Source organism: Pipra filicauda, unplaced genomic scaffold, assembly GCF_003945595.2.
Source record: "Pipra filicauda isolate LSUMZ 115617 unplaced genomic scaffold, ASM394559v2 scaffold356_size1356884_pilon, whole genome shotgun sequence".
NCBI classification, from domain to species: Eukaryota; Metazoa; Chordata; class Aves; order Passeriformes; family Pipridae; genus Pipra; species Pipra filicauda.
In genome coordinates this window covers 200,718-222,485 of record NW_024104483.1, presented here as the reverse complement: position 1 = coordinate 222,485, position 21,768 = coordinate 200,718, and the positions used below count along the sequence as shown (strand labels likewise).

General features: G+C 38.6%; 1 protein-coding gene across 1 annotated transcript in view; it reads left to right on the top strand.

Annotated features, from left to right (window-relative positions):
- The first annotated feature begins 12,749 nt into the window (after positions 1-12,749).
- LOC114001849 (collagen alpha-1(XV) chain-like) overlaps positions 12,750-21,768 on the top strand; it is a 125,951-nt gene continuing 116,932 nt past the window's right edge. The window contains exons 1-2 of the mRNA XM_027747395.2: positions 12,750-12,897; positions 13,015-13,097. Of these exons, the coding sequence (XP_027603196.2) occupies positions 12,887-12,897; positions 13,015-13,097 (94 nt within the window). The 5' untranslated portion in view covers positions 12,750-12,886. The remainder of the gene's footprint in view (positions 12,898-13,014; positions 13,098-21,768) is intronic.

Sequence of the window (21,768 nt, the reverse complement as noted above, 5' to 3'; positions counted from 1 at the left end):
TTTTATTGGTGTTTTTGTGTGACCAGGACATCAAAGAAGTGGGTTTTACATACTTATTGTGGAAGAACGGAGGTTTGTGGCTGCTCCAGCTGAGCAAGGCAGTTAGAAGAAAACCCTGAAACCCAAGTAGAAGGTCTATACTGACTTGTGGAAACAAACCCCAAAACTCACAGAGAGTATTGAAGCAGGTATGTTTATTCAGGCGCCAGATGCATAGGGGATATATTCGCCCAGTATGCACACCTATTCCCTTTGTTTGGCCCTTTTTATGTGATACAGTGTTACATATGCATTAGATGTGATACATTAATTGTGTTACATATGCATTAGCTGTGTCAGCAAATTCCTGAAAACTGAGGGGAAATTATTAACATACACCACTCCTACAACTCCGCCTCAGAATGCCCCTTGGGTGTCTTCATTTGGGGGTCTTTTGGATGAAATAAGAGTCTTCCTCAGCCCTAAACTTTTCACCTTTGCTAAAAATTGCTGAGCTGGCACTGTCCAATTATTTCACAACTGGTATCATCTCTAGGAGCTGCTCTTTATCAGCCTTCAAGATCTCTTTCACAGCCCCTTATCACAACTCTAAGGCCTCCGTTCCTGCTAGAATTCTTATTATAAAGTTAACTGTATCCTGTCTGTGAGTTAACACAAGCAAGTAAGGCTTATTCTAATTTAATAGTATTATATCTAAAATTAACTCTAGTAAGTATCTAAGGCCACAATCTTTTATCACCATTCTATATTTTGATCACCCCTTATCAACACATACCTTTCAAGAAATAGTGTTGTGGGGTGGTTTGACTAAGCAACAGTAAGAAAAGATTAGCTTATCCTTATAGGTAAGGAATATTTGATGTCTTGAGGAGTGACTGACATTGTTAGTATATTAGCACGAATTTATACCACAATAGCAGGTATCACACTACCACAGAGGGCACCACACTAGCAGGTGTAAGTCTGTACCTTAGGCTTGTTTCAGTAATTTAGTTCTATCACATAAACATAAGTGGAAACTTGAAGCATGTTAATTTAAAACTGATAAAAAGAAAACAGTGAAAGGGAATGACAATGGATTTGTTTTTCCATTTGAGAGGTGACTAGATTTCTAGAAGAATGCCAGGATGTTCTGTGTGTGTGCTGAGGAGAAATGCTTGTTGAAGCACTCAGCATTCACAGTTATTGACTCATGCCCTTAAATGATTTATATTTGCTCAGTTTTGTTTGATTAGCTACTACAATTTCCTACCCAAGTTGTTCTCCTTAGGTTCTATTATATGGAAAACCTTAAATAATTCAACAATGCTTGATAAAAAATGGTTGAAAGGAATGAAATGATGTCGAAACTGGCTTTACATCTTACAAGAACATGGAGAGACAGGCGGGGCACTGGGAGCTGGAAGAAAAGCATACTTATAATCGAGTGAGTGATGGAGTGGGTAAGGGGAGTGAAACTCAGGACTGCAGGAGATTGATATATTCCCTTCACTGTTCAGCTGGTTTCTGAATCAATGAAATGTGATGACAGGGTATTCAGAATAGAGTCACTGTTCAGGTAATCAGTGTTCAGGTATTACAAGACTGTATGTCAGATAGGGATAAAACAGATGGTGAATGAGTTAGCACTTCCTAATTTGTGCATTAAGCAAGGAAGAAAATAATGATACAGTATTTTCTAGATAAAGGCCATCATAAATAGACCCAAAAAGCCAGGTGGAGAATATTGGCACAGCATTAATTAATTTACTATTTCTAAGTAATTTTTCAGAGTTTATTTTTTAGGAGGCAAACAATGCATCTGGCAGAAAGAATTTGTATCATCAAAATGTAAACTAAGCTTTTACAGTTGTTTGTTTTTAACCCATGAACAAAGTGAAGCTGACTCAGCAGCAGCAAAAGGAGAAAACAGAGAATGAATCCTTTAAGCTGATTTGCTAACAACAACCACAGCAATTACAGGTAGTGGGAGTCTTGATGGACCGGCAAAACAATTTAGACAGTCTTGGCTAGTGTCAACAAAAATAAACGGAGTAGGCCTGTCAAAGATAGAAATTTCCTAACCCCATAGTGGTTCTCATGGCTTGTGTGGGAATGAGATTCTCCCTCCCACTAGGCTACTGTTCCTACTGGTATGAAGGCAGCAGAACTGAACTCTGTGTCTTTTCTGAATGTAGGTGGGACCATCAGTGTACCAGTATTGCTCAGAGTAGCTGCTGCAGCACAGCAGAACACGCAGAAGATGTGGTGGGAAACAGCATCTGCAGTTGTTCAGTTAGAGGATATGTGATGTAAATCTCTAGGAAATCAGAAAACATACGCTGCATCTCTCTGAAGACAGAAGCAACTACTTCTAATTATAAGCCTTGTCTTGATCCGCATGAATTCTTGTAGCAGTGTTGAACAATCCTTGCTGCTATGTCAGAAGTCATGTTTTTGTCTAAGTTGTGGAAGAAGATCTCTTTTTCCTTTTGAGTAGTTTTGTGCAAAGCATTATTGGGTGTGTTTGTGTGCCAAACACCTCTTCCTAAAATAAAAACAATGAAAAGTCAGACTTAAACATGTGAATCATGTTGTTGCTCAAAACTTATTTTGCCCACATGATATTTTTAAGATCTATAACTAAATGTTTTTTCAATTCTGGTAAGAGTCAAGCACATGGGTAATGTGTTTATTTCTGTCTCATAGCTGTGGGTGGTAGCTATCCTGTAACAGTCACACTCAGAGTAAACACACTTTCTGTCCTGCTGGCATTGTGTGTTTCCTTTTTGTGGTTCTTCAATGCCAGCTTTTCTTTCCCCTGCTCCCTTAATTAGAAGTCTCACTACCTGTGGGCAGGTTTCAGTTTTAACCTCTGCTGCCTTCTCCTGAAGATGCATTCCAGATCTCTTGCCCAGAAGGTGATCAGAAAAATCACAATTTGTAATGGGAGGATAGGCAATATAGAAAGCAGAATTTACTGTATTTTAAAAAGAGAGGGAAAAGAGTTCACAAAATTCCATGAAAATAGTCTGCCATTTGGAAAGCATTTTCCAAAAACACATAGATAAAGTAGAAACAGACATACTTGGATAACAGCAAGGAATGCATTTATCTGCTAAAATCTGATGCTAGACTAAAGTGGCCATATACTGTCCTTAGTTTTAAAATTCTTTGACAGATGACTATCTCAAACAAAATTATTCTTGAAGAAAAAAATTCCATTCTGTAAACTGAAAAGCGAAACTTAAGACATAAAAATTGGTATTTTTATTTAAAGTTGTATTTTGTTTTGAAAGCTTTTATTATTTTAATGTCCCTTTAGTCTTAAGAATAGATAGTATGGACTTTTTTTTTTTTTTAAATAATTTACCAACAGAATGTTTTAAAGATTATTTGAAAATGCATTGATCTTTTTCTGCTTTTGAGTATATTTAATTTTCCTAATCATTACAAATTTCTTCTATTTTTAAGATAGTTGGATACCTTAATTTTTTCTAAGTAGTATAATTGCAGCTGAGCTATTGGATAAAGGAGATTTGAAGAGGGAAGAGAAATATTTTTCAAAGATCTTTGTGACACTGCTATTCTGTATTGGCAAATAAAGTTGCCTACCTGTAACACAGAGCCTTGTCACTTTGGAAATGAAGTTTGGTGTTCATCAGAAATATATTTTACACACACAAATATGAATAGATCATCCTGCCTGCAAATGTAGCCATCATATTGATGGTCATCATATACAGTGGCCTTGTCTGACATTTTCCCACTGACAGCTGGTGAGAACTGCACATGTTAAACTTCATGAGATCAGGAACTTCTGTTCTGACATCTCTAGTATTTGGACATTTCATCTTAATATGTGATTTTTTTTTTCTCTGAACACATCTTAGTTTTAATTTATATCTTAGTTACACTTAATGTCTTATTTTCATCTTTTATGTCCTAGATTTTGTTTAAAATTTTTTAAATGTCCTAAATTCAAAGCAAATGTATATCAGGTTAGAGAAAGAATAAACAATCAGCTTGGATATAGTATTCCTTCCAGTGAAGGACTCCGATTGAGAACTTGCTGGAAGACCTCATCCCCATGGCCAACATCAGAGTGAAACCACTAAGACTAGGACCTAGAGGAACAGTGGAAGGATGAGTGTAACATCAGAAAAGGGTTAGAAACTAAGACATTTGTGTGTGTGTTAAATTTTAATAGTAGTACTGCTATTACCGCATCTTTTCCTGTATATTACTACTCTAGCTACTTCATTTTTCATTCTTTTTCCGCATTGATTAGGTGAAGACTAATGGTGATTCTTGAATTAGATTGTTAAAGATTCCATTATATTAACAATCCCAGAGGCATAGATGGCTGAGGTGGGAAGGGATCTGAGAAGGGATCTGGGAAGTGGTCTGGTCTAACCCTGCTGTTCACACAGGAGTAGGTTGGAGTAGGCTGCTCAGCACTATGTCTGGATGATTTCTGAGTTTCTCCAAGGATGGAGACTCAGCAACCTTCCTGACCAACCTGTGACAGTGCTTAATCATTTCACAAATGTTTCCTGATGGTCAGAGGGAACCTCTTGTGCTTCATTTTGTGCCCGTCACCTCTGCTCTTGTCACTGGGCACCACTGAAAAGAGCCTGACTCCCTCTTCTTTGCACCTTCCTTTCAGATATTCACATGCACATTGATAAGTTCCCCCTCTGAGCCTTCTCTTCTCCAGGTTGAACAGTCACAGATATCTCAGCCTTTCCTCATAAAAGAGATGCTCCAGTCCCTTCATTGTCTTTGTAGCTCTTCATTAGACTTTCGCCATTATGCTCATACCACTTTTGTATGGGGAGCCCAGAACTGGACACAGTACTCCATGTGTGACCTCACCAGGGCTGAGCAGAGGGGAACGATCACCTCCGTCAAATTGCTGGCAACAGGAATGGTCTGTAGACCATCCCACCATGTCTCCATGACTACAACAAGATTACAACAAGCCCTGCAGCTGCACACAGATCTCTAAATCATCATGTTTATTCCCTGTGCTATGTACATGCACTTCAGAGAGTCACCCTAGAATCCTGAAAAACCCAAGGGCCTGCATTTTTCCAATGTTGTTGCCTTGGTTACATGCAAATTCTGGAGGTGCCCCTATTTAAGACTTGTTTTGCTGATTCTGTGTGTCCTTTCTGACACATCACCCCACGCCCTTTGCTTATCAGCCTTATCCATCTCACTCTCACTGGACTGCTGGTAATTCTGTCCCTTCATTGTAAATCCTAGTTTGAATATCTTCTTCCCAGATCAGCTATCTGCTGGCAAAGAAACCTTGCATATTGAGGTGGATCCCATTTGTCCTGAAATTCTAGGGTTTATGTGTTTGTTGTATTTTAAGAGATGTGGAGTCATTTTGCCCATAAAAAAGGTTCTAAGTGTAGCAACCAGACCTGGGAAAAAATGTTGCTGTGTTCTTTGCTATCATGAACACAGTATAAATACCACATCTCATCCTGATCATTGTCTTGGTCTAAATGTATATTTAGGACAAGTATGTTGGGTAAAATCCTCACACTGCAGGCATCTGAAAACCTTTTTCAATAAGGCTAGATTTTTAATCTTTAGCTAAGCAAAGTACTTGTACTCCTTTTAACTATGAAGGTGGATTATTGGTCATAGAATCATAGAATGGTTTAGGTTGGAAGAGACCTTAAAGATCATCTCTTTGCAACCCCTGCCATGGACAGGGACACCTTCCACTAGATCAGGTTGCTCAAAGCCCTATCCAACCTGGCCTTAAACACTTCCAGGGATGGGGCATCCATAACTTCTCTGGGCAACTTGTGCCAGTGCCTCACCACCCTCACAGTAAACAATTTCTTCCCAATATCCCAACCAAACCTATCCTCTTTTAGTTTAAAGCTATTCCCCCTTGTCATGTCACTATATATCTTTGTAAAAAGTCTCTCTCCAGCTCTCTTGTAGTCCCCCTTCAGGTACTAAAATGTGCCATAAAGTCTCTCCAGAGTCTTCTGCTCTTCAGGCTGAACAACCCCAACTCACTCAGCCTGTTTTCATAGAAGAGGTGCTCCAGCCTTCAGAGTATCTCTGTGGACCTCCTCTGGACTCGCTCCAACAGGTCCATGTCCTGTCCATGGCCCAGGACACAGATGGCTTTCTGGGCTGCAAGCACACATTGTCGGATCACGTTGATCTTCTTGTCAACCAATACTCCCAAGTCCTTCTCCCCAGGGCTTCTTTCAATCCATTCCCCACCTAGATAGTATTTGTGCTTGGCATTGCTTCAGCTGAGGTGCACTTGGCCTTGTTGAACTTCATGGAGTTCACATAAGCCCAGCTCTCAAACCTGTCCAGTTCCCACTGGATGGTGTCCCTTCCCTCCATCGTGTCAACTGCACCACATGGCTTGGTGCCATTGGCAAACTTGCTGAGAGTGCACTCAATCCCACCGTCCATGTTGCTGACAAAGATGTTAAACAGTGCTGGTCCCAAGACTGAGCCCTGAGGAATGCCCCTCATCACTGGTGTCCACTTGGGCATCAGGCCATTGACTGCAGCTCTTTGAGTGTGACCATCCAACCAATTTCTCTTCTCCTGAGTGGTCCATCCATCAAATCCACATCTCTCCAGTTTAGAGACAAGGATGTCATGCAGGACAGTGTCAAACGCTTTACACAAGTACAGGCAGATGACGTCAGTTGCTCTTCCCTTATCCTGTCCTTGTTATCGTGATGATTTGCAAAGCAGAAATTTGTGAAAATAATCTAATGGTGATTAAAGATTCGTGGTTGGGTTAAAAAGTAGGATTTTACTTTTCTGAAAACCCCTACTTCGTATAAACCAGTGAGAAAAGAGGTTTGTCCCAGTGTAGGAGAACAGGCTTTTTACAAGTTTATCTCAAAGCAGTGTAAAAAGTAATCACTGCGGTCACTCATTGGGTCAAGCTCTATAAATATTTTTACAAGGAAAATATTTGAGTCAAGTTAGCTTGCACAGAACAGGAGAGGGATTTTGGTGAAGTTTTTTACTTTCTGTGCCCTGTGATAGACCGTGTGTGTGTGTGTGTGTGTGTGTGTGTGTGTGTGTGTGTGTGTGTACGTCTCTAGGAAAAAATATTTCTTCAACTCAACTGAACATGGAGACCAACAGTGAAAGTGCTGCGTATCATTCTTTTTGGGTTTATTCATATAAAAGGAATGTGTGACATTTAGTCTGAATGGAGCCTTTCAGTGCAATGCATGTACTTAATATGGGTAAGACTTATTTTTTTAAATATGCTTTAAAACTATGTACCCTTCTGCTAATGGTAAATTAATGTAATATACCAGTGGGATCAGTGTTGCCATGCAAGTGAGTTTAAATTACAAGCAGAACATCTACTTACGCTTGGTTTTACGGCTGTCCCACATGCTGTATTGAATAATTTCAATTGCTTGTACAGTTTCTGAACACTGATTTTGTGTCTCATGCCAATACCATGAACTTCACCAGAAACAGTTTAACCATTTCTGGAAACAATTTTTTTTTTTTTTTAGCCTAGTTAATAGTTCTAATGTTTTTGCATTTTAGAACACACACTCAAAAATTGATAGGGGCATACTGACACTTGCAAGTGCCATCAGAAGTACTGAAATATCCTTATTCACAGCATATACTATTTGAAATATTAGAGTATTACACAATTCATGCTTTTCTAATACGTTTCATGTATGCCTGCTTATAACAGAAGTATCACAGCGTTTTTCTTCTTCTGGTTATGCTGCCTGGTGAAAGACTGAGTCAGTTTGTAGAGGGGAAATACATACGCCTAAACATTTATTCTTGGTTTACTTGCCACATAGTGTCAGGTAATTTACCAAAACTTCCCTTTACTTCTGCTTTCTAACTGGCTTCCAGTGGTCTTAGCTTTGTCCTCATCTCTTCCCAACTTCTTATCCCAGGCTTTTCACTCCATCGTATTCTTCTTCTTGCACATCTTTTTTCTGTATTATTCATCCATTCTCCTCATCTTTCCCACCTGTGTGCCCAACAGTCCTGGTCTCTTCCCTTTTCAAAAATCATCTCCCAACATAAGTATTGATAGGAGATTCCTTTCTTTTTAGGGTTTCCATTGCAACCTTCAGGTCCCTGATCTCTCTTTGCCTTCTTTGCCAATCAGCCCCGAGTGAAAGATTTTTCACAGTGTTTTTTATAATACAGTGAGGGAGGGAGAGAGTAGGCAGAAAATCAAATTACTTGAAATTAAGTACTAAAGAGCTAGAAAACGCCAGCATTCTTTAGCTGTGTGACCTTAGTTTGTTCCATTCTGTAGGTTATTATACAGCCTTGTCTTAAGGTACATAAATGTGCACTCTCATTCCTTCATAAGCATATCTTAAAAGATACATTTATAGCATTTTTTTATAAGGTGCTTTGTTGAAAGGAGAAAAATGCAGAAAACCAGATATTGAAGCATTTGTTATTCTTGTGAGAGTGTATTACCAAACCACTGTGAAATTAGCCATTTAGCAGCTGATTATATTCAAAGCCGAAATGCCATTCAAAGTTTCTAGATGAATTGATACACCCTGCAGCAAACCATCACTTAAATGATGCACTCAGAATGATTGGCAATACCTTTTCAGGAAGCCAAGACACAAGAAATGAGTCTGTGTGTGAACAACTGGTTAAAAGAGGGACAAAAATGTGAGGAATATACAGACAGCCCTTGTAGCAGAGATTGGTCAGCACTGTAATCATACAGAGATTGCACTGACTGCCTTATCATAGAATCAAAGAATGGTTTGGGTAGGAAGGGACTTTAAAGATCATCTAGTCCCAAACCCCCTCCCATGGGCAGGGACAGCTTCCCCTTGACTAGGTTGCTCAGAGCTTCATCCAACCTGGCCCTGAACACTTCCAGGGCTGGATCATCCACAACTTCTCTGGACAAGCTGTTCCAGTGCCTCATCACCCTCACAGCAAAGAATTTCTTCTAATATCTAATCTAAACTTACTATCTTTCAGTTTAAAGGCATTCCCACTTGTCCTGTCACTACATGCTCTTGTAGTCTCTGTCCATCTTTCTTGTAGGATTCAATGCAGGCAAGCGTTTACATGACTGCTGTGTGGTGAAGTTTGCTGATGAGGAGTTTTTTTGCTAAGGATGGGGCAGATTGTAAAGAATTACAAATGAGTCTTCTAAGACTGAATAACTGCAGAATGAAATGGTAGATTAAATTAATTTTAATTAAGACATTTAATAATTATTAATTAATTAATTAATTAATTTCCCATTTGTTATAAATGTATTCAAAGTGGGAAGAGAAATCCTAATTACACATAAAATTACCTCCTAGGCGCAAATTATTGAGCTTATGAATGTTCCATGGAAATGTCATCTTGGCTCCAGTCAAGAAAACACATCAGTTGTGTTCCTTTTCAGAAAAAACAGAGAAAATTGCTATGTTACTCGAGAAATCTTGGGATTATTTGCGTCATGTACAGTTATGATTCCCCTGACTCCATTAAAGATCAAAAATTTTGTCCAAAAACACCAAAACTCTGAGAAAGGCTAAAAAAGATAACTAGAGATGTGGAATGGTTGCAGCACAATAAATGACCAAGTTCACACTTAGTACAAAAAGAACACAAGAGAAAAGGGTATATAAAAGAGGCTTCTGAAATCACAAAGGGCATGGAGAAAACAGGAGCACTCTATTCATTTCAAGAACTTGGAGACACTGAAGAACATCAGCAGGACCTAAGCTGAAAACAAAGAAGCAGAGACTTCTTAATGAAAGGTGTAACTGAGCAGTGGACCTTCTTGCTGGAGGATATTGCAAATGCCAAACATTTGTACATGTTAAGGAGAAATCTAAGCAGAAGAGAAATATTTTATTCTTTTCTAGTGTGGTTCTTAACTCACTCAGACCTTCCTGCAGACTGCTTCTCTAACACTAATGTTGCACAAGAATATTCCTATGAGGAATTATAGAGGATTACAGAGGATAGAAATGCACAGCTAAGAAATTTCTGTTGTAACAGGAAAAAAACAAACCTCTGATGATCAGAAATGTAAGAACAGCCAGCCAGACTAACACAGTGAATGGATAAGAACTGCAAGAGCAGAATTATCGCCTGACATTTCAAGTCTTAAGGAATGCAATCAGTTGACAGAGTTGGCAAAAGTAAACAAAACTTTTGCCTGGAAAACGGAGATTTTTAACCAGAAGGAAAACTCCAGCTGGAGACAGTACTGAAGGAAAGCACATATGCCCTAATTCAAAGAAGTCCTGCTGTGTTTGAAAAGGAAGAGATAAACAGTAAGGTTAATACTGCGTGGATGTGTACAAATGTCACTGCCCTTGTGAGGAGCAAGATATACATGGATAGATAGATATAGCAGATACAGAGAGCCTATTAATATTCGGTAATTCTCGGGACTACAAATGAACACTGGAAACTCAAAAAATCTCAATGCCCTACAGGAGTGGGCATAACAAACTGTTTATATTTAGAGATTTCTCCACTGCTGTCCATTCAAAACTAACAGCCTGCAGAGGTCAAGAACATGCTTTGTCTAGTAGTACTAAAAATATTGAGCATTGGCTAGACATGTTAAATACATGTTAAAATGTCAAGCAGAAACTAAAGGCACTCTCAGCAGCATTTCATGGAGATCATCTGCATGAACAGCATATTACCCATGGGAGAAGGGAGGTGTTACTTCCCTTTTTTCTATGGGTTTTCTAAAACCAGAGGAAAAATCCATCTAATAATTAAATCTTTGCTGCTTATATTGTAAAAAAAAAAATCATTATAAATTTTATAAATCTGCAGGCTGATTATACACAGTTCTCTTAATTAGGTTAGTCTACTGTAAGACACCAAAGCAGACATTCTTTGGCTGGATTAAAACTATACTGCAGCAGGAGGCATTATGCAGGTAAGCCTTTTGACATTTTGTGTACAGAAAGATAGAAAGTTCTTTCTTTTCTGTTGAAGGAGGGAACTGAGTTAAAAAATAGTTTGGCAGGACTAATAATGGCTCTTGGTAGCTATTGTTAAATATTACCTGAAAAAAATAGAAAAGTGAGTCAGGCTGTATGCAAATATATTTTTCAGGAATGCTTAGAAACTCAGTATTTTCTCCTATGATAATATATATCTAGTGTCTAAGATAAAGGCATAAGATAAATGCTTTTTGTATATGATTTGCCCACGTGTTACAAACTGTTCCTATAGGCAGCACAGCTGGTGGTGGTAACAATGGAGAAACTTCAGGGAGAGCGAAAGAGATCACAGCCTCCAGTAGAAAAGATGAATGATGAAACTTTTTTTCAGCCCTGATATAGTACTATGGGACTGAAAAAGGGGGGCCCTTGGTCCTCTGAAGGAGACAAAACAGTATGTGTGTTTATAAGACACTTGATTAAAAGATAGTTTGATCTCTTGTTTCCTTGTCATTATGCAGAAGGTCAGTCTGTGGCTTAGCTAAAAATATACCTGGAGAGAGCTGACCTGTTATGATTCTTAACCTAAAGGGGGAGTCTGTTGCAGAATCAAGATTCTAGATTTTAAAGGCCTAACATCTGTATTTCCTAATTTAATAAAATATAAATAAATAAACAAGCAATCAAAAATCCTCAACTACTGCAACAACAAAAAACCACACTCAAATAACCCCAATCACAAACCTCTCCTAAAATAACCAACTAAACAAAAACCCCCAAATTCAAGCATTTTATTCACCATATAATGAAATTCTCCTTAATTCTGTTTATTGATTGGGATTCTCCTTTCATTACTGAAAAAAACTTTACTCCTATTTGTCTCCCGCTCTCCATCCTAGGTAAGCCCATTTTTAGTTTTGACTTTCCTAAAATGATCTCCAGCACCTTTCAGCCTAGACTTACTAAGAGCCAATTGGTCTCTTTCCATATGCAATGCTTTCCAGGCTCCTTCTGTCCCAGTCAAAAAGTGACAGTTGTAGCCTTTGTTAAACAACTCTTGGCTTAAAAACTGTCGGATTAACCTCAAGCATATTCTTGCAGAATTTCTTCTTTGAGCAAGAATTAGCTTTGAAGAACTACATGTGAAAAAAACACTTTTCACAAAGGTAGGAGGGAGGGGTGAAATAACACTTTTAATGGAAACTATAAGAAAAGCTCAGCTACAGGATCTCTATAGCAGACATAAGTACAGCTGCTGAGGTAGAGACACACTCTGAAACTACATGCAGGGCGTAAATCTTTGTAAATAGGAGTATTAACCTTAGAGAATTTGTCAGAGAGAAGCGTGTACTTTGAAATGTCTCTGTAGATGACAGAAAATCTCTAAGACAGTGCAGCTCCCAGGTATATGTTGCCACTTAACTGGGGCTGCTCCATCCTGCTCATATCTAAAAACTTGCTTCTGATAAAGTTTGGCTAAAATGGCCAGGGAAATGTCCCATTCCACATAAGTATTTATATCATTGGCTATGTAATGCTGGATTGAAGGATGTTGGAGGTCATGTTTTATTGGACAAGTAAGTGGAGGTTATGACTGGGCGGGAGCGGCAGAGGGGGAAGCTGGAGAAGCTGTGCTACTGTCTGTCAGGGTATACAGTAAAGACAAGGCTGTACACAACGCTGGGATGGTGTGCAGCAGTAAGGGGTGTCCATCAATAAATAAAGTAGGAAGTTTTCGGCAGTGGTCTGACAGGAAAGTCTACACGGAGTCAGATTTCAGAGCTGGAGCAGTGAATTGCAGTGAGTCACACAGAGAGCCTGAGTGCTGCCTTTGTTCCACTTGTGTCTGAACGTTGGAGGAGAAACAGCGGGCTCCAGTTTTTATTGACTTCTTATTTTCATAAACGTAAAACTCATGTGCACTGAACTTTTTCCTCACTTAAGTTCTTTCAACTGACTTTCAAAAAATGCTCTCATGGTAAGAATTCTTGCTTCTAAATTTTACTTTTCCTTTTTTTCCCCTTGTGTTTCTGTATTACACTCTTTGGTCTCATTCTTCCCCCACCCCCCTTTTTTTTTGGCACACCTGCTCCAGGCACGCCTGGTGGACCTGGGACTCGCTGCTACTGCTCTTTGGCTTGTCAATCCATGCTGGTTCAGCAGCTCAGATCATAGAAGGTAAGACTTCTCCAATTAGTGTTTATCAATTGAGAGTAACTGTGAATTTTAAGATATGCTTTCCTAATATGGAAAGAGACTCTACATTTCACATCTTCATTTTCTCTGCTGCTTACTATTCATCATTTTGTACAGGGAAGCTGCTGCAAGTTAAGACCTTAAATTCCCATTCATTCTGGATAAGGGGAAATAAATACATTGGTTCCCCAGCCCTAAGGTAGCCTATGGTGCCTGCTCTCTTAATATTTCTTCAGAGTGTAATGATTAACAGAAAGTACTTAAAAGAAATTCAGAATGCTGAATGTTTTTACAATTAGGATAGATGTATGTGTCACTGTGGACATATCAGGAATGTGCCAGGCATGGTGTGAGTGCAAAGACATAGATGTGATGCTTGTTTCAGTGCACAGAGATTTCTCCTGGTAAGTGTCTGAACAAATTGTAATTTTCAAATCTCTTGAGTTAAATGTTTAGTTTTATCAGCCCAGTCTTTATGAACTTTCTGTGAAAAGTCTTGTGGTAACTTCAGATCATATGTTCTTGTAACAGAGCCAAATTCCTCAGCATCTCTGGAAGACACAGCCTCACATTTAACTAGTGAGAGAGAACACTGTTACACGCAATTTTGAGAAAAGTGAAAATGCTTCATATCTTACTTTTCCATTATGAGCAATGATACTTATGTCAAAAAGCTTTTTTACTGTCTTACAAAAATAATTGGAATTTGTCATGTAACTGACCCCTAGATAACTATGAGATAGGAGCATTAGGAATTATTGATGGGAAGTAGATATCACACATGAAGACTTTAATGTTACTCAGACTGTTTTTTTCCTTTTTAACTGACACTGCCATAGATAGTGCATCTGAAAGCCAGAGCTCCAAGTAGTTATTTCAGAAAGAGAAAAAGCCACAGCTTAGTTATCACTAACAAATGTTGTAAGTGCAGATGAGAAATATGTAATGCTGTATTACATGTAATTAATTAAAGAAACAAACTGGAACCAGCTATTAGAATTAAGAAATGTATATCTGAATAATGACAGAAATACAATATATTGCACATCCATTGGAGGTAGATCTGTTGCATCAGATGAAAATGTTTTTCTTGAGCTGATGAATGACAGTCCATGAGAGAGATCTGGATAGGAGAGAACCAAATTTTGGCACATAAAATTTAATAAGCAGAAGCTCATTAGAACTACAAGCATAGTGACAAAAACTGCTTTCCAGGATTCTCCAGCCCAGTGATTAATGCTGCACTGCTTTTCTGAGCCTGAACTCTGCTTTATCTATTCATATCACAGATTGATATCTCTAAATTCCTTTTAATGAAAGAGAAACTGTGAATGTGTAAACGTGGTTTTAGACGAACAGTGCAGGTGCCTTCTGTTGTACCATTGTACCATTGTACCGGCTATATGCGAAGGAAAAAAATGCCTTGAGGTGTTCTTGAGGTGATTAAATCATGTCAAGAAAATTGCTCAGGGATTGAATTATTCACTGAGGGATGGAGAAGGGGTAACTTATTTTTTACCAACCTGAAGTCAAACCAGCCACTCTCACAATTTATAGGAGAAAAGTTTGCCATCTTTGCCTTCACCATCTTTGTCTTCTTGTTTTCCCCAGGGGAGCACTGAATTGCAGAGCAGGGTTGAGGGTGCAGATTAAAACAGAAGCCTCAGCAGCCCTCCAGCAGAGGGCTTGAGCTCTGCCATGTCTGAGAGACATGAGAGATATTAGAAAGATTAGTTAGAAAATGTTGATTGGTTTCCTATCAGGAACAGTGTTTTGACCAAGTCTTTTTCTTCTTGAGGAAATTCTCTAGTTATGGATATTTCCTAGAGAGAAGGAGAGGGAAAAAAAGAATAGTGGGGAAATTGTAGGGGGAAAATTCAGTCTTTGAAATTGTTTGAGAACTTCTGGGTTCTAATTTAACTGCTTAGTGAACTTATGAGGTGTTGGACCTTTTGTTTCAGTGAAGTGTTGCTTTAATTTCCAAGTCCTACGATGTGTGGCTACTGCTTTCATTGTAGAATGAAACAGACAATACAACATTTAAAACCTTATATTTAAAGTAGTGAACTACATTTAAAAATCTGAAATATTTAATTCAGAACTTTAAAATTCAGTTGCACAGTTTGCAAATTGATGGGATTTGGTCATTATTTCACCAAAACTTTTAAGAAATACAGTGATCTTGCTTTAAACTGGAACTGGAGTTCTGAAATCTCAGCAGATTCTGTGAGTTAGAATTCTGAATTTTTACTATCTCTGTTGAAAGATTTTTGTTCATTTCACTGCAGCTAGTTTTGCACATGTACAAAAAGATAAGGAATAAAATGCCTCCTTCCTCTTTATCCAAATACAGTGTAATTTGAACTATGGAGGCCTTTTGCAGATTTTGTCCTGTTTTCACAAAAATTGTGCAAATATAGTACTCTATTCTACTTGGGTTTGTGTGGGAGAATTAGTGCCTTAATAAATTACTTCATCTCTTCGCTTTAGTTCAATTGACAACTAAGCCTGTATCTCTCTGTTCATGAAAGCGTAGTCTGTCTTACCCTATCTGGCACTGCCTTGTGGTGCATGTACTTGACCTTTAATTATGTCTGATAATATATCTTTGACTTACACTGATTACCCTGTCTGCTCTTACCATGTTTTGCATCTTCAACAACAAATTAAGTTAGTGAATAGAAGGTGCTCAGAACACAGTCCTGAATATGCTGGCACCCAGACTGTAGACAGCACTTAAGCTGGAAAATCTCAGTGCTAACCCTGAAGAAGTTTGAATGATAGACTCCTCCCTATTACTTGCTCTAGCCTTTTGCAGAAGTCACATTTATCTTTCTAGTCTATCTAGGCAGTTGTCAGTGTTTTTAAGTTCTTGGCATTCAAATCAGTGCATGTGTTTAAAAAAAATAGAAAAAAAATGTTTAAATGTATGTGGTTCTGCAGTTTATATTATGTTTATGAGCTCTAAAAGAAGCTTTACAAATTTCTCATTGACATCTGGGTTTTATTATTAGCCAAGCTGAACAGCACTTTCTTGGCCTAAGCAACATGCTTAGCAATAGTTTACATAAAGCAAATATTTGTCTCTTCCATTGGCTCTCTGTACACAAAAAGACTGTAATTAGGCTGTTGACATAAACTTTGCACTCATGACCTGCTGAGTTTAATGGAGGAATCCTGAATTATTGACTTCCATTGGCTGATGATCAACTGATGTTATTCATACAAGCAGCTAGCTGGAATTTCTTTTCACAATGAACCAACATAACGAGTGTAAAAAAATTGTATATACATGTAAAATCTTGTTTCTATCAGGTAATTGCTGTATATGCTTTAAATGTTAAATGCGTGCAATCACACGTGATAGGGATGCTTCAGTCTATTCTTTCCAAAGACAGAACACAATTACAGTGATGTTGGTCTGTATGAAGCACAGTACTTCATAAAGAGACCTTAGATGGCACTATATCCTCTTGGACCAGACTGAGCACTTGGACATCATTAAACTGCACTTGAGTCTAAATTGCCACTGCTATCTGCCTGTCAGGCATGTCTTCAAGCTGTTACCAGCTGTTGTGCATGTTTTTAATGTGGAGCTGAGCCTGGTTTCATAGCTGATAAAAGGTCTTTCCATGCAAAACATAGTAATTTACTATAGAAAATCAGTTGGGTTCAGTCAAGGTCATCTCTTTCCGCAGCTGAAGACATTGGTAACACCAGAAGAATGAACCTGATTTAGAAAACTTGTTCCTTTCTGTCACTTTTCTAAATGGATTAATTTTCAGGGTAACACCCTCTACATGTTAATTCTCTTGGAAAAAACCTACATGTTTCCTAAGCTGCTCTACCAGGCAACAGAAGATTTTTTTGAGTCTTTTTTGAGGCCTCAGAAGGGGAAACCAGCTGGGTTGGATGTAGTGTTATAATAACTGTCTTCATTTCCTCTCCGAAGGCATCCTGGTCACATTGGAAGCCTGCAGTAAGAAGTTGTTTCTGTGATCTGAATAGAACTCAAACTCTCAGTTGTGCTTACATTTGCCACTAAATGGTGTTTGAAGGGCCATTTCAATGAATGAACTCAGGAGAAAAGATTTGATTGCAGTGTTTATGTTTGGAATATTCAAAGGGTTCCAAAAAACTTGTTTCTTATTCTAACATGTTAATTACCAAATCAAACACTTGTTTTGGAGGCTGCCTGTCCCTTTGGCTGTGATTTCTTCCCCTTTCCTTTACTGTGTTAGCTGCAAATTGGTTTGATTTTTCTTGTAATTGTATCTCACATTTGAACAAATTCATGCAGTAGCTTTGCCAGTTTATGCAGTGTGCCTTGGATAGGAAGACAGTGAATTTTACAGTTTAGTGAACTCTGATTGCTGTATTTGAGATGTCATTAATGCTAGCTATTCAAGAGACGATGTCTATCATCACTATTTTTAAGTCCCCAAAAGTCTTTTCTCATTTGGCCAACCCACACAATTACAGCAGGTTTAAAAACCAACAAAGTTAGCCAGCAATTTAGACTGTGCTGTATTCTGTTCACATAATCTTCCCATCTCTAGTAGCTCCTGTTTCCAAACCCAGAAAGTCATAGACATTGCAGACAGTAGAGTGCATGTAGAATTCTTCCAAAGAACAAGTAAAATCGCCAAACCTCAATTTTAATGTATTTGCATGTGAGGAGTGTGAAACGACATGTAGAACTGACAGAGCCAAATGTGCCCTGCCAAAGAATTGCAGTATTTTAAATGAATTTTGGCTGGTTTACATTCCAGTCTGAGAAGACCCAGGGTCTGAACTAAGTTTTTCTGAAGAGTTCTGAGAAGAATCAGGGTTTTCTGGAGGAACTCAAGCAAGTTTTATTCCAAGCATTGAATTGATGGAGGCCTGAATCTGGTAATATTGATTCAGTGATGAGGTGTTAATTTGAATTGCATCATCATTCATGGTCTTTGCTTCATCGTCAGTACTGAAGACAAAATATTGACAAGAAAAGGTTTTGGGCAGCACTTGGCAGCCTCCAGGGTCTCATGACTCTGGGTATACCTTCCCTGCTGCCACTGAATCCACTTCTTGCAGTCATCAGTTCCTACCATAGTGACTTATAACTGCTTGGACAGGATTAAATTCCAGTCCTATTTGGGGCATATCTTTCTCTAAACTGTGAAATCAGAGTTCCATACGTAGTCAGGATGTCTGGCTCTGCTTCTTTGGAAAGCTAAATATAGCTTTTGGCTTTCTCTTTTTTTGTGGTCAGTGACTAAGAGGGCATTGTAGTACCTGGTCATTATTCATTGCATTTTATATTCACTTCCCTTCTTACAAGTGATATATATTACCTAACTCAAGGAGAACAGAATCCACCCAGAAATAATTTTAATTCTGTGCTGCTTGCTAAAGAGTAAGTTTATGACTCTTGAGAAAAAGAATAGTGCTCCGAGACATGCTTCAAAGTTTCCTACAAGCTGTGGATATTCTGAATATCCTGTAATTGGGGTTTACTGCAAAACAGTTTCAGAACATAAACCAGCATGACATCCAAGCTCTGATTCATCTCTGGTGATATTTCATATAAGTAAACTCAAACAGTAAAAGAAAACATATGAGAGTTGGAAACAGGGTTAGGTGGCATGGCAAAAATATAGAGACACCGTCTGACAGCACAGGAATGAGGTCAAGAAAGATTGCAGGGGCATGGAAACAGCCCAAGTACTCAATGGCTTCTTTGCCTTGCTTTTTTACTGGTAAGATATCCCTTCAGGAAACAGCCCCTGAGCCCATTGGGAAAGTCTGAAGCAATGAATACTCCTTCATTGAGGAGGACTGAGTGAGGAAACATTGAAACCAGCTGGACATAGGCAAGTCCACAGGAACTGGTGGGACACATCCCTGAGGGCTCATCGAAGTGGTTGATGTCATTAGCATAGAACTTTTAATTATTTTTGGAAGATTCTGGTGATCAGAAGAAGATCCTAAGGATGGGAAGGAAACCAATGTCACTCCTATTATCGAGAAGGGCAAGGAGACTCCTATTATTAAGAAGGGCAAGGAGCAGGATCTGGGGATCTGCAGGCTGATCAGCTCACCTACGTTACTGGGAAATGTGGGAGCACGTAATTGTGGAAGCCATTCTAGTAAGAACAAGGTGATTAGCAGTAGTCAGCGCATATATGTGAAGGGGAAAATCATGCCTGAGAACCTCATAGCCTTCTGCAATGGAATGACCAGCTCAGTGCGTGAGGGAAAGACAGTCGATATTTGTGGTCTTATGCTAGACTTTCAGCACTCTCTCCTGCTAACGTTAACATTGATAGACTCATGAAGTATGGATTAGATAAGTGGACAGGGAGGTGTATTGACAACAGTCTGACCTACATGTGCTTGAAGGGGTGTAATCAGTGGTATGAAGTCCAGTTACTGGCTGCCAGTTACTGCTACATTAATATACTACCCTGTGGTGCGTACTGAGACCAACACTTCTTAACATCATTAACATGGATGATGTGATAGAATGAACCCTCAGCAAGTCTGCAGATGACACAAATCTGGGAGAAGAAGCGGATTCATGGGATGGTTGTGCTGCCAATCAGAAAGACCTTGACAAGCATGAAAAATGCATTGATTCAAACTTCCTGACATTCAGCCAAGTCCTGAAGTTGTTGAGGATGAACCTAGTACAAGATAGGGTAGGACTGGCTGGAAAGTAGTCTTGCTGGAAAGGACTTGGAAGTTTTTGTGGACAAACGGATCATGAGCCACAATGTATGCCATGGCAAAGGCAGCCAAAAGCACGACAAACAATTACATGAAAAAAGAAGCACTTCCCCCAACAAAAGAAGATGGTGGAGGACACTTTGCTCCATGTATTTTCCACTTGATTTTTTAGAAAGTGTCATTGAAACTTCAGAGCATATCAGTTATGTGCATTCAGTTTCTGTTTAGGAAGTACTATTTTCTCAGACTGTCATTATATTATGTTCTAATTAGATAAGCTATTTAACTAGAAAGTACTACATGATTTTTACAGACTACAATGTAAGAGATATCACTTTTGTTCTGGGAAAAAAAATAGTGGAAGATGACCAACAGAAACTCAAAATTGCCTTGGAAGAAACCAGAACTACTTCACTAAAGCTAAACAAACCAAACTGAAAATGCCTTCTAATGGAAATTACTACTTTACAGCAAAATTACCTGAATGTGTCAGGTAGAATCTGGTCCCATAATTACAAGTGTTCCCTGCAAAAGTTTTACAACTTGTTGAGCCATGAGCCATACTCATGTGAAAAACAGGCACCTAGAGAGAGCAGATCAGTTTGGGGTGGGAACTATGTAGCTTTTCTAGATGTAATATTTTCTCTTCCTTGATGGTACCAAAGATACTGAACCAGATGACAGTATACATCAAATTCTTTTCCACCCTCCCCCTGCTATTTTACATGGATACTGTATGTATATATGTTTGATGTCTTCATTTGATAACTGACAGCTGACAGGCATACATTGCAGGTACAACATTCTAGAAATACATTATTTTAGAGTTGTTGCTCTATGTCCCTGTATTTCTTTCTGACCCACAGAAAAGTTTTGGCTCAGTACTGTTATGTTGCATTAGAAGGTGAATCTTCAGGTGTCAAAGGGTTGTTGTGGACAACTGAAAAAAATGTGCTGGCAACTTGCTTAATTATTAGGCATTGCTGTGTATATGCTGGTCTACAAAGCAAACTGAGGGGAAAATTATGCAAAATCTAAGGCTTTTCTAGGAATCCTCTCATATTTGGAACTCCTAACATCAAAGTATCCATTGATCAGGCTCAATAATCCTTTTTCCAGTCCATTGGCTGGATCACAGGGTGAGGTGTGAGGGAACAGTGCCTCCCCACAGTAAGGATCTTTATTTCTGCTCTCCCACTTCAGTTAACTACATACTAACTTAATATACTGCATCACTTCTGGGAATATGATGCTTTTTTATTCTCAGAGGCCCAAAGTGTTAGCTTTTCTTAGTCTTTCCAAAAGCTGTTCCAGTTCCATCTATTACAACACTTTGCCAAACCAATATATCTCTTGACTTGGTAGGAGGAACCACTAATCTATAATGAATGCTCCACAGTAGTACTGCCACTTTGTGGTGCTTGTGGGTGTGTCTATGTGTGACTAACCCTTTCCTGCAATTCACTGTAAAAAACAAGCAAACATTTCATCCTGTTCAGACTAGCTGTGAATGTGCTTTAACACACATCGTTTGGGTTTTTTTATTTTCTGTCTTTAGCTTCTTTCACATGCAATTACAGGAAAGGTATATGACACGTGAGTTTTGCAAGTTTTCTCTGCTGAAAAAATCTGGCTCTTGATGAAAATAACCTATCAGTTATTGTCGTGAAATGGTATTAATGTAAAGACACTTATCTGAAAGAGTTTAATTAGAGTTCTTTAAAGTATGATATATTAGTGTATAACTGTGTTTGTTTTGACAAACAATAGTTGACTGAACTACTGCTAAGGTGGCCCTATATTATAATCAAGGCCTTGATTCTTCATGTATATTTCTTGCCTTTTTTTTTACTATTTTTTTGGTTGTTGTTGGGGTTTTTGTTTGTTTATTCGGGGAGGCCAGGGTTTTTTTCTGATGCACTTATATTGAAACATATATCTA